Source organism: Lissotriton helveticus, chromosome 8, assembly GCF_964261635.1.
Source record: "Lissotriton helveticus chromosome 8, aLisHel1.1, whole genome shotgun sequence".
Lineage (NCBI taxonomy): Eukaryota > Metazoa > Chordata > Amphibia > Caudata > Salamandridae > Lissotriton > Lissotriton helveticus.
Window position 1 is genome coordinate 355782116 of NC_136069.1, and position 17104 is coordinate 355799219.

The 17104-nt window shown below is 48.2% G+C and overlaps 1 protein-coding gene across 1 annotated transcript in view; it reads right to left on the reverse strand.

Annotated features, from left to right (window-relative positions):
- The window catches only part of HSPH1 (heat shock protein family H (Hsp110) member 1), a 735818-nt gene that overhangs the window by 490614 nt on the left and 228100 nt on the right, over positions 1 to 17104 (reverse strand). Inside the window, exon 8 of the mRNA XM_078656001.1 lies at positions 2186 to 2414. Coding sequence (XP_078512127.1) covers positions 2186 to 2414 — 229 coding nt within the window. The remainder of the gene's footprint in view (positions 1 to 2185; positions 2415 to 17104) is intronic.

A 17104-nucleotide genomic window follows, 5' to 3' on the forward strand; every position in this document is an offset into this window, starting at 1 on the left:
TGATGGACTCAGTTGACCTGCATAGAATAGCGAAAGAATTTGTCCTCTGCAATGAACGGCGCAAGAAATTATTTGGCTTTTCAAAATAAAGTTCATAATTTCAAAACAGATTCCTGCAGCAAGATAAACAATTTCTAATTTGTCCGATTGCATTTTGAGATGTAGGAATGTCGCTTAGAGCGTTTAGTTTATTATTCCTTTTTTTGTCCTGCCTTTGTTTTCTTGGTGCATGAAGATGCAAGATTCATATACATATTTTTTCCCATTTGGTCTTTATTGTGAATGTAAATAAAAATAAAGCATACTTGCAGACTGTGACTACTTGCCTGCCTTTCTCAATATTTCTCTTCATAACTATGCGATTGTATACTTTTAACGCGCGTACGGTCTCGCACAATAGGCGATTTGTATAGGGTCACTGGAAAGTCCACAAGGTTGTCCCTGTCCCCCCAGAAATTTAGTGTCTCCTACGCCCATGTGGTCAGGACATGGTCCTGAGGAGAACCCTGATAATCACAGGGCTCGAAACGCGTCGACCTTGTGCCCTCTTAAGTCAAGCAAATACATCCTTAAATGTTTATGATGAATGCACATATAGTTTGGGATTCAACTGTTTAAATTTATATGGTGGTGCATTAGAACTGATTTTAATATTTTGATATTTTTGTATTGCTTGACGGAGTGCGCTGTTAGTTTTTCGGGGAGAAGCCCTTGTCTACAATTGGGAATCTACTTGGGCAACCCCCATGTTTTGATGGATGAATGTGCAGAGTGGGTTTTGAATCGGGAGTGAATGTGAATTAGATGGATGAGAACAATGAATGAGTGAGGTGTCTTTTTTTATCAAATATTGACTTGACAAAATAATCTTGTCTTTGGCTGTTTGTTTTTCTATTGGTGCATTATTTGTGTGGAATTGTATTACTTATAAATCAAAAAACAAGGTGTGAAAATAAATAATAATTTTGTGAAATTCACTTTCGTTAATGCCTATATTTATATGTCATCTCAGTCCAGGGTGCTGGTGGATCTATCTGCAGAGGCGTTTAAGTGACAGGAAGAAAAAAAGATGGAACTCTTCTCCTGGTGGTCTTTTGGGATACCAATGGACCCGCCTGTTTGTTTTCAGACATGAGCACTTCGATTTGGTCAACTGATGCAGATGAAGTCTCTGTAAAATCCTGGTTTCTTCATTGTGGAATAATGTGCCCAGCTACTGTCACTTTTTTTTATTAAAAGACCTTAGATTCCGCACAATTGGCCCCATATGAAAAGCAAAATCTAAATAGTGTGTTGTCCATACCCTCTACCTCACACAAGTAATTCTGGTAGGGCCCGGCCGCAGGCTCATCAAATGATTTGACTTCAATGCAGTCGACGTAGCAATGCCTTTTTGATGTTTTGTGATCAATGCTCAATGTCTTGTAGATGAGGGTGTTCCAGCTGTCCAGTGGGGGGAATGTTTTTTGTTGCACAGTGGTCAAAGAGGTGTGGAAGCACGTCAGAACCTAATGGCAGGAAAGAAATCATTCTGAAGTTGAATCTGTGTCTTAGTGCGAACCAGTCAACTCTAACCTAAAACTCCTTCCAAGAAAAACTTACGACTGTCAAGTTCAAGAACAGGGTGTGCACAGCATGTGATTTAATTTAAGGCAGCTCAAGCTTGAGTACAAGAGATCCACTGTGATGGACTCTTACCATAATGTAGTCTAGAACTCGTTGAAAAGCAAAGACAAAAATCACATCAGCAATACTGGGAGACTTGTAACACAAATCACCTGCAAAGGAAAACATACTGATGCTCAGTCTGTTAATGTTGAATTGAAGAGCAGGACGGGGCCATGACCGGTTACCAAGAACTTTCAATCCTATAACCTCATCAGACTGCTTAATAGCAGGAGACCTTTTTCCAAAGCCAGGGCTTTTCATTGCATTGTCCGGGCCTCTAGTGTTGTAGTTCGATGTAAGTGGAATAACTCCCATAATTAATCAGGATGATAACAACCAAAAGGTAGGAAAAAGGTGTAAGTCCAGACATGTGTACTAACTAGAAAAGTATATCAAGGATAGTTAACCACAGTGGCTAGGGTAATCAAAAAAATACATAGATTGGTGAAGATTTTAAGAATGATGAATACATACATTATTCAATACAGGCGAGGGTAATACTAAAAAAATGGCTCACCTGCAGAGCACATCCTCTTGCCACAGCTTCATCAGCAATCAGAGTTGTACTAACATCTTTACCAAAAAATTTGGCAATCCTCTCTTTCACAGAGGGAATTCTAGTGGCCCCACCAATTATCTCGACAGCATTAACATCTTCTACACTGATCTGGACCTGTTTCATCACTGAACGAAGTGGAGCCTCAATTCTTTGCAGGAGGTCAGCACATAATTCTTCAAACTGGGACCTGAAATAACAATTTACTGAATTTCTCATCTCAGTCAGCACAGCTTATTGCTCATTCAGATTTTACTACATTCATAGCGACACAAGTATCTGTAGTACTAGATAATATAAACTGCCTATGCCTACTGCAATTTAAGAAAAGTAACAACAAAACTGACCAAAGTCAGCCCATAAAATACAAAGTACCACAGCAAAAAAGTTAAAACCATCTCAGCAATAAGATCATCAAAGCAAAATTTAATTTAGCAGAGCTTCAAATAAACACATTTTGAATTCTCCATGACAGTACCATCAGTATTTGTTCCAGTTTATATCTTCTAGATTCCTTCATCTTTCCACTCTTCCACCCCATACCCAATCATCCTCTTAGCATGCTCCTGGTTGTATAATATTTATAAGAAAACAAGTTACTTACCTGTAACTGTAGTTCTCCAATATTGGAAGCTTTCATAGATTCACATGCCTTAATCATTCCCCGTCGTCGAGACGGGAGTCTTCGGTACATAAAAAAGCAATGCTTAGTAGTATAGCAAACTGAAAAGAGGGCTAGGCCCATTTCCCTTTTGCAACCCATAACCCTTGTTATGTAAAAGAGACCAAACTTTTCCCTGAACCAATCAGAGCTCCTCACCCTCTGAGAGAACCTCCTGCTCCTCAGATTTTCGCGCACTTGTGCATAAAAAACACTCTTTGTGCTAAATCCAAGGTGAGCCTTTCAGGGGAGGAGGGTGAATCGCATGTGAATCTATGAAAGCTTCCAATACTGGAGAACTACAGTTACAGGTAAGTAACTTGTTTTCTTACTCCAGTATTGGAGCTTTCATAGATTCACATGCCTGATTCAGAATAGCGAGCAGTAGCATAAAGCACATTTTTTTCCATATTTTCATATAGTTACTTAATACAGCATCATTCTGTACATAGTTATTTTAGAATTCTGCATATAAATATTGCAATCACTGTAACTAAATAAAACAATAGAAAAAATGTGCATTTGTAATAAAGACAAAAGGATGTAGGGATGCAAAGAGGGCTCACTATTACTGGATAATGTTCCTCAGCACCTTTACTCCGACCGCCACATCTGTCTCTAAGGCAGCTTCCAAGCAGTAGTGCCTGGTGAAGGTGTGCGTAGAACTCAAGGTCGCTGCCCTGCCGATATCCTGGATCGGAACTCCTGCAAATAACACAATGGAGGTGGACACTGCTCTCGTTGAATGAGCACAAACTCGTGCGTTCAGATGTTTCCCAGCAGCTTGGTGACAATATACTATAGCACTGGAAATCCACCTGGCAATCCCACGTTTCGATAAAGGGAAGCCCCTCCTGGGTGCGCTGAAAGTGACAAAAAGCTGTGAAGACTTGCGAAAGTGATGGCTGATCTCGCCTGGAGTGGCGGGGTGGATGGGGGCTGTCCTGACTCTCCCTCGCACCCTCTCTGACCACTCACCAGTGGTCCTTCAGCTACGCGTTCCCCTAGCGGGGGGTTTTGAGGGACAGTGGCGCTTTCCCGGTCGTGCCTTACTGGATCCTGTTTTTAATGAGGAGGTTCGCCAGGCGATCGAAGATTATTTTGAATTGAATACCGGCTCTGTTGACACATGGGCGGTCCTCGGGGAGGGCTTTAAAGCCTATATCAGTGGGTCTGTATCTCAAAGCGCGCCAGTATATTACTCGATCTGCGCTCCACTTTGGACCGTACAGAGAAAGACATTGCCGCTATTGACTGTGCGATGCTTGCCGATCCGACTGAGTCCCTGACTGCGCGTCGGTTGGAGCTTGCTATGGAGTTTAGGGACGCTGCTGATAGGCAACTCTCGTTTCTCAATAGAGACTGCGCTGCACGACGGTATGGCGAAGGCGAGCGTTCGGGCAGGCTCTTGGCGAATAGTTTACGTCCTTCTCGTGACCCTTACTATGTGATTTCCATGGCCGGACCTGATGGGTCTCTCGTGCAGTCCACCCCTGAGATCTGCGATCTGTTTCTCTCGTATTACAAGTCCCTTTACACTTCTCATCTGTCCGGTGACTCTGGCGAGCAGAATAATAATAATAATAATATAAAAGCTTGTAGAGCGCTCAGTAACGCCATCACGGCGTGTCCCCGCGCTAAAGCCATCAGTGAGCAGCATGACATGAGGTCCTTAGCTCTAAGCCGTGTATAGATGAGTTTTAAGTAGGGATCTGAACCGTGATTCACTGTTCTCCAGTCTCAGTACAAGGGGAAGTTTATTCCATTGTTGAGCTGCATGTAGCGCAAAGGAACGCCCGCCTAATCTGGCCTTCCTTATCCTGGGGACTATCAGCAGTCCGGCACCCTCCGAACGGAGAGTCCTGGTCGGTTCATAGCGATTGACTAAATCCTTCAGGTAATCGGGCGACCTGTCCCAGACAATTCGGTGACAGAAGAGGAGGCACTTAAACAGCACACGTTTCTTCACAGGCAACCAATGAAGCGCATCCAGTGCCTTTTGCGAGTTGGCTCTCCTAGGTCTTCTTAGCACCAGCCTGGCGGCGGAGTTTTGTATAACCTGAAGGCGGCCTAGGCTCCCCTCGGTTGCCCCTAGGAACAGTATGTTTCCATAGTCCAACCGCGAGGTCACCAGTGCCTGAGTTAGTGTCTTTCTGGCCGCTATGGGTAGGAGGTCTAGGGTTTTATTTAGGGTCTTTAGGACTCCGAAACATTTGCCTACCAACCGCCTTATGTGGCCCTCGTATGAGAGAGAGGGATTCATCCAGATTCCTAAATTCTTGGCCTCCTCACAGGGTGTGGGAACAGGACCCAGGCACGCCGGCCACCACTCAGCTGACCAGTTTTCACTTTTCCCCCCCACCACCAACACCTCTGTTTTAGAGCCATTGAGTTTTAGACAATGGGAGTCCATCCACTCAGCCAATGCCTGCATGCAGGATTTAAAGTTGGCTGGAGTGTTAGAGGTGTTCTGCGATAGGGAGATCAGCAGCTGGGTGTCGTCGGCGTACGATACCAATTCCACCCCAAATGATTGTACCACCTTCGCCAGGGAGGCCATATAAAGATTAAAAAGAGTGGGGCTCAATGCTGAGCCCTGAGGCACTCCCTGATCTAATGGCATCTCCACTGACCGACATGTCCCTTGCAGGATTTCCTTCTGACCCCCATCACCCCCGACAGTATCATCGAGGCTATTGATGCCTTGCGAGCATCCTCAGCCCCTGGGCTGGACGGCTTTTCTGCTGATTTTTATAAAGAATATAAAGATATATTGGTTCGCCGATTAGTTGAAGTCTATGCTGAGGCGCTTGAAGGGGGCATCCTCCCTCGATGTTTCACGAGGCGGTGACTATTTTATTGCCCAAGCCTGGGAAGGATCCCCTTCTTTGTGGTTCTTACAGACCGCGCTCACTTCTGAATTTGGATTACAAGATTCTGGCCAAATACATTGCTATCAGGTTGTCGTTACTAATGGAATTTATTATATCTCCGGTGCAGTCTGGCTTTGTCCCTCACAGATCTACCTCTCTCAACCTTTGGCCTTGATTTACAGTCCTGCACAGGATTTATCCCTCCACCCCTGCGGCCCTCCACCCCTGCGGCCGTCATTTTACTTGACGCTGAAAAGGCGTTCGAGTGGCCATTTTTCCTTTCAGTTATGCGCCGTATGGGCATGCCGGAGTGCGTTATCGCAAAGGTTGCTCTGTTGTACACTAGACCCACGGCTCGGCTTCGCCTCAATGGTACTCTGTCAGATCCTTGTCCCTTATCGCGCGGTACGCGTCAGGGCTGTCCTTTATCTCCCCTTCTTTTCATTTTGGCCATGGATCCCCTTGCCCGGCTGTTCCAGGAGAACCATTTGCAGCAGGGTCTGCAGTTCCGTATGGGCCCTCTATTATTGTCCATGTATGCGGACGACACGGTGTTGTATGTTCGTATGCCACAGGACAACCTGTCCCCTTTAATTCGGGAAATCATTTGTTTTGGTGTGTTCTCCGGCCTCCCAATTAATTGGCATAAATCTGTAATCTTCCCCCTTACCGCCAGTACCGTACACTGGCAATGCGACTTTCCATTCGAAGGGTGCCGTGATTCAGTCAAATACCTCGGAGTTCATATTCACCTCGACACTGACTCGTGAATTCGTCTTAACTACGTCAGTGCTATTGATGTGGTAGAAACGCAGGTCACGCGGTGGCTTCGCTTACCTTTGTCCATGACGGGTAGAATCGCCGATATTAAGATGGTGGTACTGCCCCGCTTTTTGTATTATTTTAACAACATCCCTATTCCCCTCACTTATGCTTTTTTTTCACGGCTTCATTCCATACGCTTGAGCCTAGTTTGGGGCGACAAGACGCCCCGGGTCAGTTGGAAGATTCTGACTTTACCCATGGACAGAGGTGGCCTCGGTGTCCCCAATTTCTATCTTTATTATTTAGTTGCGCAATGCTGTTATGCTTACGCCTGGTTCCACCCGGACGTACGCATTTCGTACTTGAAGCCTGAGGTCGACTTGGTGCTTCCACGGCAGCTTCTCACTCTCCTTCCTACGGGGTTCCCCCGGTATCCTCGTGATATCCAGACGGTGTCCACCACGTGTTGGGCTTGGTGTAGACTGCGCCGGCTCTTGGGGTTAGACTCTTTGTATTCTCCCGCCTTGCCCTTGCCTAATCCCTCCCTTTTCCCGATCACTGGGGAACTTCTGGTTCAACGTACACTGGAGAAATTTCACATTCTTACACTCGGAGACCTATTCCCGGAAGGGCATGCCTTCTCCTGGCCGGAAGACGCTCGGTTTAGTGAACGGTCCTTCATGGACACCTTCGTCCTGGCCCGGTTGCTCTCTGCGCTTAGGGCCTGCTTCCCGTCCTTTCCTGTTGCCCCGGTAGAAGTCCCTCCCCTTACTACACTGATACAGAGCACTGACAGTGCACATCTTATCTCCAAGCTTTACAGACTATGTGGTTCACTTATGCCGTTGGTTGACTCCAGACTCCGTGCTGCCTGGGAGGCTGACCTGGGGGGTACGATCCAGGACGATCATTGGGATTATTGGTATTGGTATTGGTATTGGTATTTATAGAGCGCAACTGTCGCTCCGGAAGGAGCATCCTGGCGCTAACTGGAAAATGAGTAAGAGGTCGAATTTAGGCAGGATTAGATGGCATCCAGCACATACTCGTCAGATAGACTGTAGATCCATGTTTTTAGTTGTTTCCTGAAGTGGATTTCCTTGGTCAGGGATCTCAAATGCTGGGGCATGGAGTTCCATGCTCTGGGGGATAGGTGGGTAAGTGTTTTACCCCCTTTAGTTTTTAAGTTGAAGTTAGCTGCTTTTAGTAGGTTATTGTTGGAGGATCTCAGAGTCCTCTGGGGGTTGTAGTGGGGGTAGCGTCTGATTAGGTATTTGGGGCCAGCGTGGTTAAATGCCCGGAATGCAACAATTAGGATCTTAAAAAGGATTCTTTTGTGCAAGGGCAACCAGTGGAGGGTTCTCAGAGCAGTAGAGGCTGAAGACCTCCTGGGGAGTTTGAGCACCAGCCTGGCAGCCGCATGCTGAACGCTTTGCAGTTTTTTGAGTGTGGCTTTTTTCACACCAGCCATTAGACCGTTACAGTAATCTATGCGCGAAAGGATTAGCGCCACAGCTACCGCCTTTCTAGCTTCCGTTGGTAGGAAGTCGAAGAATTTTTTGAGGGATTTAATGATTCCGAAACAGCTTCCTGCCACCTTCCTGATGTGCAGGTCGAAGGATAGGTCAGTATCGAAGGTGACTCCAAGGTTTCGTGCTGTTGTGACGGTCTGAGGGGGGGCTGTGGAATCCTCTGGCCACCAAAGATGAGGACAGAAGTTGACATTTTTCCCCATGGGGAGGATTTCTGGCTTACTTGTGTTGCACTTGAGGTGGTTTGTTTCCATCCACAGAAAGACATCTTTCAGGCAGTTTTTTAGATTTTGTTCGGCAGTCGTAGAGTTCTCCTCTAGCGGGACTATGAGTTGGGTGTCGTCGGCGTACGATGTAACAGTGATGCCGAATGATTCGATCAGAGAGATAAGGGGAATAAGGTAGACATTAAAAAGCAAGGGGCTTAGGATGGCGCCTTGTGGGACTCCCGATCGAATCTTTTTCTCTGCAGAACTGAAAGGTCCTAGTGTGATGGATTGGGATCTTTCTGTTAGGAAAGATGTTATCCAGTCCAATGCCAGGTCGGAGATGCCGATGTCCCTAAGTCTATCCAGGAGTATAAGGTGGGAGATGGTGTCGAACGCTGCTGTGAGGTCCAACAAGATCAATACGGCGTTCTTTCTTTGGTCCTGTAAGAGTTTTATGGAGTCAGTCAGTTCGATCAAGGCTGTTTCTGTCGAGTGCTGGGGGCGGAAGCCTGATTGTTGGGGGTGGAGGATGTTGTTCGTTTCCAGATGGTTTTTGAGTTCCCTGTAGACCATTTGTTCAGTGATTTTTCCCAAAACTGGGAGAAGGGAGATTGGACGGAGGTTGGTCAGGTCAGAAGGGGATTTGTTCGGTTTTTTCATTAAAGGCTTGACAATGCCTTGTTTCCATGCACTCGGGACGATGCCAGTGCTGAGGGAGGTATTTACTATTTTGTTTATGATGGGATTAACAGTTTCAATCAATTGGTGAAGGATTCTGGGAGGGCAGGAATCAGAGGGGGCTCCTGAGTTGCATGCTAGAATGACTTCCCTGGTTTGTGCTAGGGTGACCTGTGAAAAGGTCTTTAGGTATCCAGTTGTTTTTCCTTCTTGTTCCTGAGTGAAGGGGGACTGGGGGTTTTGGTATGGAGGAAAGTCTTTCTGAATGAGGTTGATTTTCTCTTCAAAGAAATCTGCTATTTGATTGCAGAGATCTTGAGAGGGAGGTATTTCGGCCTGTAAGGCTTTTGGATGAGTGAAGGACTTCACTATTGCAAACAGGGTTTTTTGCTTTTGCTTAGCCTCATTAATGGCTTTGGTGTAGAACTCTTTTTTGGCGCTTTTTATGATGGAGTAATAGCTTTTCCTTAGTTGGACATAGGAGTTTCTGTCCATACTATCATATGTTTTTCGCCATTTGCGTTCACCTTTTTTGCAAAGCAGGTGAGCCTTGGCTACTTCTGGCGTGAACCAGGGGGCGTTTCTTTTGCCTTTAGTGTCCGTTTTCCTAATGCGTTTGGGTGGAGCACGTACTTTGATTTCGTGTAGTATCCAGTTGTGGAAGGATTGGGAGTCTTGTTCCACGTTACCAGTCATGCTGGGGATATGAGTCTCAAATGTAGGTTTGAGTTTAAAAGAGTCTTCTACCTTTTTCCAGTTGACATGGTTCTCTGGGGATGAACTAGGTTTGGTTGTGTTTTTGGACTGCGGTGTTCTAATGAGAAATGGGATCAGGTTATGGTCTGTCCAGATTTGTGGGACTGGGGTGTGGGTTTCTAGAGAGGGGAGGTTGGTACAGACCCCATCTAGAGTGTGTCCCGCTAGGTGGGTGGGTTGTTTAACCCTTTGCTGGAGGTTGAAGATTTCCAAAGTTTGTTGGAAGTTGAGTGTCTGCGCATCCTCTGTGGAATCGAGGTGCAGGTTGAAGTCACCCAGCAGGGTGACATGTGGATATCTGGTTAGGAGCTGACCAAGGGTATCACTGAGAGAGTCTAGGAATTTGGTAGCGGTACCTGGGGGGCGGTAGACAAGTCCTCCTGAAAAGGAGGTGGACTCATTAAGTTTAATAGTGAATCCCAGGGATTCGGCTCCTTTTAGTGAGTCAATGGTGAAGGTGTGGCATTTGAAGGTGTTGCGCAGCAACAGGGCTACTCCTCCACCTCTCCCCTTCAATCTGTCTTGCCTGAATATGGAGTATCCTTGTGGAAGAGCAGTGGCTAAGTCAGGATTACTATTGTCCGTAAGCCAGGTCTCCGTTATGAGAAGACAGTCAAGCTTAAATTCCTGGATGAGGTCTTTAATGTCTTGGTTGTGGCAGGCCATGGATCGTGCATTAATCAACCCTCCAATAAAAGATGAATTGTCTTCCCTAGAGTTTATTTGAGGGGCTGGAGTCATGACAGGGGAGGAGGTCCATCTGCATAGCTTGCAGCTGAAAGGCCCCTTGATGGTATTGGTGTCAACTCTGCAGGCACAGTTTATACCGCTGCGTAGGTTTAATAGAGAGTTGGCTTGGTAACTTATCATGGGGGTCCGGGTCCAGAGTTTCCTGCGCCTGTCGCGGTCTTGGCGCGGACGGGCGCAGACGGGCTTGCCTTAGGCGCGCCTTCGGCGCGCAAACGGCACTCCCGCTGCGCTCGTCCGCTGCGCTTGCGCTGGAGGCACATTTAGGGAGGGGGATTGTGGGCGTGGCCTGACAGGGGGCGTGGCCTCGCGTCTGAAGCGATGGCGTCCGTGGTCAAAGAATAACACCAAGCAGCGCTAGTTCCGCTGAAGGTGAAGAGCCTGCCTGGCGGTTTTGCCCAGAGAAGGCTTCTGGTGCAGGTACAAAGTTTTAAAACATGATAAACAGAGAAAATACATTTTTTAAAAAAAGTGCGAGTATCTCCTCCGGCTTTCCGCCTCAGAGGGTGTAGTTTCCAGTTACACGCGCTATTAGTCAGCGCTGTTTTATAGGCGGGGATTGTGGGCGTGGCCTGACAGGGGGCGTGGCCTCGCGTCTGAAGCGATGGCGTCCGTGGTCAAAGAATAACACCAAGCAGCGCTAGTTCCGCTGAAGGTGAAGAGCCTGCCTGGCGGTTTTGCCCAGAGAAGGCTTCTGGTGCAGGTACAAAGTTTTAAAACATGATAAACAGAGAAAATACAATTTTTAAAAAAAGTGCGAGTATCTCCTCCGGCTTTCCGCCTCAGAGGGTGTAGTTTCCAGTTACACGCGCTATTAGTCAGCGCTGTTTTATAGGCGGGGATTGTGGGCGTGGCCTGACAGGGGGCGTGGCCGCGCGTCGGAAGCGATGGCGTCCGTGGTCAAAGAATAACACCAAGCAGCGCTAGTTCCGCTGAAGGTGAAGAGCCTGCCTGGCAGTTTTGCCCAGAGAAGGCTTCTGGTGCAGGTACAAAGTTTTAAAACATGATAAACAGAGAAAATACAATTTTTAAAAAAAGTGCGAGTATCTCCTCCGGCTTTCCGCCTCAGAGGGTGTAGTTTCCAGTTACACGCGCTATTAGTCAGCGCTGTTTTATAGGCGGGGATTGTGGGCGTGGCCTGACAGGGGGCGTGGCCTCGCGTCTGAAGCGATGGCGTCCGTGGTCAAAGAATAACACCAAGCAGCGCTAGTTCCGCTGAAGGTGAAGAGCCTGCCTGGCGGTTTTGCCCAGAGAAGGCTTCTGGTGCAGGTACAAAGTTTTAAAACATGATAAACAGAGAAAATACAATTTTTTAAAAAAGTGCGAGTATCTCCTCCGGCTTTCCGCCTCAGAGGGTGTAGTTTCCAGTTACACGCGCTATTAGTCAGCGCTGTTTTATAGGCGGGGATTGTGGGCGTGGCCTGACAGGGGGCGTGGCCTCGCGTCTGAAGCGATGGCGTCCGTGGTCAAAGAATAACACCAAGCAGCGCTAGTTCCGCTGAAGGTGAAGAGCCTGCCTGGCGGTTTTGCCCAGAGAAGGCTTCTGGTGCAGGTACAAAGTTTTAAAACATGATAAACAGAGAAAATACAATTTTTAAAAAAAGTGCGAGTATCTCCTCCGGCTTTCCGCCTCAGAGGGTGTAGTTTCCAGTTACACGCGCTATTAGTCAGCGCTGTTTTATAGGCGGGGATTGTGGGCGTGGCCTGACAGGGGGCGTGGCCTCGCGTCTGAAGCGATGGCGTCCGTGGTCAAAGAATAACACCAAGCAGCGCTAGTTCCGCTGAAGGTGAAGAGCCTGCCTGGCGGTTTTGCCCAGAGAAGGCTTCTGGTGCAGGTACAAAGTTTTAAAACATGATAAACAGAGAAAATACAATTTTTTAAAAAAGTGCGAGTATCTCCTCCGGCTTTCCGCCTCAGAGGGTGTAGTTTCCAGTTACACGCGCTATTAGTCAGCGCTGTTTTATAGGCGGGGATTGTGGGCGTGGCCTGACAGGGGGCGTGGCCTCGCGTCTGAAGCGATGGCGTCCGTGGTCAAAGAATAACACCAAGCAGCGCTAGTTCCGCTGAAGGTGAAGAGCCTGCCTGGCGGTTTTGCCCAGAGAAGGCTTCTGGTGCAGGTACAAAGTTTTAAAACATGATAAACAGAGAAAATACAATTTTTAAAAAAAGTGCGAGTATCTCCTCCGGCTTTCCGCCTCAGAGGGTGTAGTTTCCAGTTACACGCGCTATTAGTCAGCGCTGTTTTATAGGCGGGGATTGTGGGCGTGGCCTGACAGGGGGCGTGGCCTCGCGTCTGAAGCGATGGCGTCCGTGGTCAAAGAATAACACCAAGCAGCGCTAGTTCCGCTGAAGGTGAAGAGCCTGCCTGGCGGTTTTGCCCAGAGAAGGCTTCTGGTGCAGGTACAAAGTTTTAAAACATGATAAACAGAGAAAATACAATTTTTTAAAAAAGTGCGAGTATCTCCTCCGGCTTTCCGCCTCAGAGATTGTAGTTTCCAGTTACACGCGCTATTAGTCAGCGCTGTTTTATAGGCGGGGATTGTGGGCGTGGCCTGACAGGGGGCGTGGCCTCGCGTCTGAAGCGATGGCGTCCGTGGTCAAAGAATAACACCAAGCAGCGCTAGTTCCGCTGAAGGTGAAGAGCCTGCCTGGCGGTTTTGCCCAGAGAAGGCTTCTGTTGCAGGTACAAAGTTTTAAAACATGATAAACAGAGAAAATACAATTTTAAAAAAAAGTGCGAGTATCTCCTCCGGCTTTCCGCCTCAGAGGGTGTAGTTTCCAGTTACACGCGCTATTAGTCAGCGCTGTTTTATAGGCGGGGATTGTGGGCGTGGCCTGACAGGGGGCGTGGCCTCGCGTCTGAAGCGATGGCGTCCGTGGTCAAAGAATAACACCAAGCAGCGCTAGTTCCGCTGAAGGTGAAGAGCCTGCCTGGCGGTTTTGCCCAGAGAAGGCTTCTGGTGCAGGTACAAAGTTTTAAAACATGATAAACAGAGAAAATAAATTTTTTAAAAAAAGTGCGAGTATCTCCTCCGGCTTTCCGCCTCAGAGGGTGTAGTTTCCAGTTACACGCGCTATTAGTCAGCGCTGTTTTATAGGCGGGGATTGTGGGCGTGGCCTGACAGGGGGCGTGGCCTCGCGTCTGAAGCGATGGCGTCCGTGGTCAAAGAATAACACCAAGCAGCGCTAGTTCCGCTGAAGGTGAAGAGCCTGCCTGGCGGTTTTGCCCAGAGAAGGCTTCTGGTGCAGGTACAAAGTTTTAAAACATGATAAACAGAGAAAATACAATTTTTAAAAAAAGTGTGAGTATCTCCTCCGGCTTTCCGCCTCAGAGGGTGTAGTTTCCAGTTACACGCGCTATTAGTCAGCGCTGTTTTATAGGCGGGGATTGTGGGCGTGGCCTGACAGGGGGCGTGGCCTCGCGTCTGAAGCGATGGCGTCCGTGGTCAAAGAATAACACCAAGCAGCGCTAGTTCCGCTGAAGGTGAAGAGCCTGCCTGGCGGTTTTGCCCAGAGAAGGCTTCTGGTGCAGGTACAAAGTTTTAAAACATGATAAACAGAGAAAATAAAATTTTTTTAAAAAGTGCGAGTATCTCCTCCGGCTTTCCGCCTCAGAGGGTGTAGTTTCCAGTTACACGCGCTATTAGTCAGCGCTGTTTTATAGGCGGGGATTGTGGGCGTGGCCTGACAGGGGGCGTGGCCTCGCGTCTGAAGCGATGGCGTCCGTGGTCAAAGAATAACACCAAGCAGCGCTAGTTCCGCTGAAGGTGAAGAGCCTGCCTGGCGGTTTTGCCCAGAGAAGGCTTCTGTTGCAGGTACAAAGTTTTAAAACATGATAAACAGAGAAAATACAATTTAAAAAAAAAGTGCGAGTATCTCCTCCGGCTTTCCGCCTCAGAGGGTGTAGTTTCCAGTTACACGCGCTATTAGTCAGCGCTGTTTTATAGGCGGGGATTGTGGGCGTGGCCTGACAGGGGGCGTGGCCTCGCGTCTGAAGCGATGGCGTCCGTGGTCAAAGAATAACACCAAGCAGCGCTAGTTCCGCTGAAGGTGAAGAGCCTGCCTGGCGGTTTTGCCCAGAGAAGGCTTCTGGTGCAGGTACAAAGTTTTAAAACATGATAAACAGAGAAAATAAAATTTTTTAAAAAAGTGCGAGTATCTCCTCCGGCTTTCCGCCTCAGAGGGTGTAGTTTCCAGTTACACGCGCTATTAGTCAGCGCTGTTTTATAGGCGGGGATTGTGGGCGTGGCCTGACAGGGGGCGTGGCCTCGCGTCTGAAGCGATGGCGTCCGTGGTCAAAGAATAACACCAAGCAGCGCTAGTTCCGCTGAAGGTGAAGAGCCTGCCTGGCGGTTTTGCCCAGAGAAGGCTTCTGGTGCAGGTACAAAGTTTTAAAACATGATAAACAGAGAAAATACAATTTTTAAAAAAAGTGCGAGTATCTCCTCCGGCTTTCCGCCTCAGAGGGTGTAGTTTCCAGTTACACGCGCTATTAGTCAGCGCTGTTTTATAGGCGGGGATTGTGGGCGTGGCCTGACAGGGGGCGTGGCCTCGCGTCTGAAGCGATGGCGTCCGTGGTCAAAGAATAACACCAAGCAGCGCTAGTTCCGCTGAAAGTGAAGAGCCTGCCTGGCGGTTTTGCCCAGAGAAGGCTTCTGGTACAGGTACAAAGTTTTAAAACATGATAAACAGAGAAAATACAATTTTTAAAAAAAGTGCGAGTATCTCCTCCGGCTTTCCGCCTCAGAGGGTGTAGTTTCCAGTTACACGCGCTATTAGTCAGCGCTGTTTTATAGGCGGGGATTGTGGGCGTGGCCTGACAGGGGGCGTGGCCTCGCGTCTGAAGCGATGGCGTCCGTGGTCAAAGAATAACACCAAGCAGCGCTAGTTCCGCTGAAGGTGAAGAGCCTGCCTGGCGGTTTTGCCCAGAGAAGGCTTCTGGTGCAGGTACAAAGTTTTAAAACATGATAAACAGAGAAAATAAAATTTTTTAAAAAAGTGCGAGTATCTCCTCCGGCTTTCCGCCTCAGAGGATGTAGTTTCCAGTTACACGCGCTATTAGTCAGCGCTGTTTTATAGGCGGGGATTGTGGGCGTGGCCTGACAGGGGGCGTGGCCTCGCGTCTGAAGCGATGGCGTCCGTGGTCAAAGAATAACACCAAGCAGCGCTAGTTCCGCTGAAGGTGAAGAGCCTGCCTGGCGGTTTTGCCCAGAGAAGGCTTCTGGTGCAGGTACAAAGTTTTAAAACATGATAAACAGAGAAAATACAATTTTTAAAAAAAGTGCGAGTATCTCCTCCGGCTTTCCGCCTCAGAGGGTGTAGTTTCCAGTTACACGCGCTATTAGTCAGCGCTGTTTTATAGGCGGGGATTGTGGGCGTGGCCTGACAGGGGGCGTGGCCTCGCGTCTGAAGCGATGGCGTCCGTGGTCAAAGAATAACGCCAAGCAGCGCTAGTTCCGCTGAAGGTGAAGAGCCTGCCTGGCGGTTTTGCCCAGAGAAGGCTTCTGGTGCAGGTACAAAGTTTTAAAACATGATAAACAGAGAAAATACAATTTTTAAAAAAAGTGCGAGTATCTCCTCCGGCTTTCCGCCTCAGAGGGTGTAGTTTCCAGTTACACGCGCTATTAGTCAGCGCTGTTTTATAGGCGGGGATTGTGGGCGTGGCCTGACAGGGGGCGTGGCCTCGCGTCTAAAGCGATGGCGTCCGTGGTCAAAGAATAACACCAAGCAGCGCTAGTTCCGCTGAAGGTGAAGAGCCTGCCTGGCGGTTTTGCCCAGAGAAGGCTTCTGGTGCAGGTACAAAGTTTTAAATCATGATAAACAGAGAAAATACAATTTTTAAAAAAAGTGCGAGTATCTCCTCCGGCTTTCCGCCTCAGAGGGTGTAGTTTCCAGTTACACGCGCTATTAGTCAGCGCTGTTTTATAGGCGGGGATTGTGGGCGTGGCCTGACAGGGGGCGTGGCCTCGCGTCTGAAGCGATGGCGTCCGTGGTCAAAGAATAACACCAAGCAGTGCTAGTTCCGCTGAAGGTGAAGAGCCTGCCTGGCGGTTTTGCCCAGAGAAGGCTTCTGGTGCAGGTACAAAGTTTTAAAACATGATAAACAGAGAAAATACAATTTTTTTTAAAAAGTGCGAGTATCTCCTCCGGCTTTCCGCCTCAGAGGGTGTAGTTTCCAGTTACACGCGCTATTAGTCAGCGCTGTTTTATAGGCGGGGATTGTGGGCGTGGCCTGACAGGGGGCGTGGCCTCGCGTCTGAAGCGATGGCGTCCGTGGTCAAAGAATAACACCAAGCAGCGCTAGTTCCGCTGAAGGTGAAGAGCCTGCCTGGCGGTTTTGCCCAGAGAAGGCTTCTGGTGCAGGTACAACGTTTTAAAACATGATAAACAGAGAAAATAAAATTTTTTAAAAAAGTGCGAGTATCTCCTCCGGCTTTTCGCCTCAGAGGGTGTAGTTTCCAGTTACACGCGCTATTAGTCAGCGCTGTTTTATAGGCGGGGATTGTGGGCGTGGCCTGACAGGGGGCGTGGCCTCGCGTCTGAAGCGATGGCGTCCGTGGTCAAAGAATAACACCAAGCAGCGCTAGTTCCGCTGAAGGTGAAGAGCCTGCCTGGCGGTTTTGCCCAGAGAAGGCTTCTGGTGCAGGTACAAAGTTTT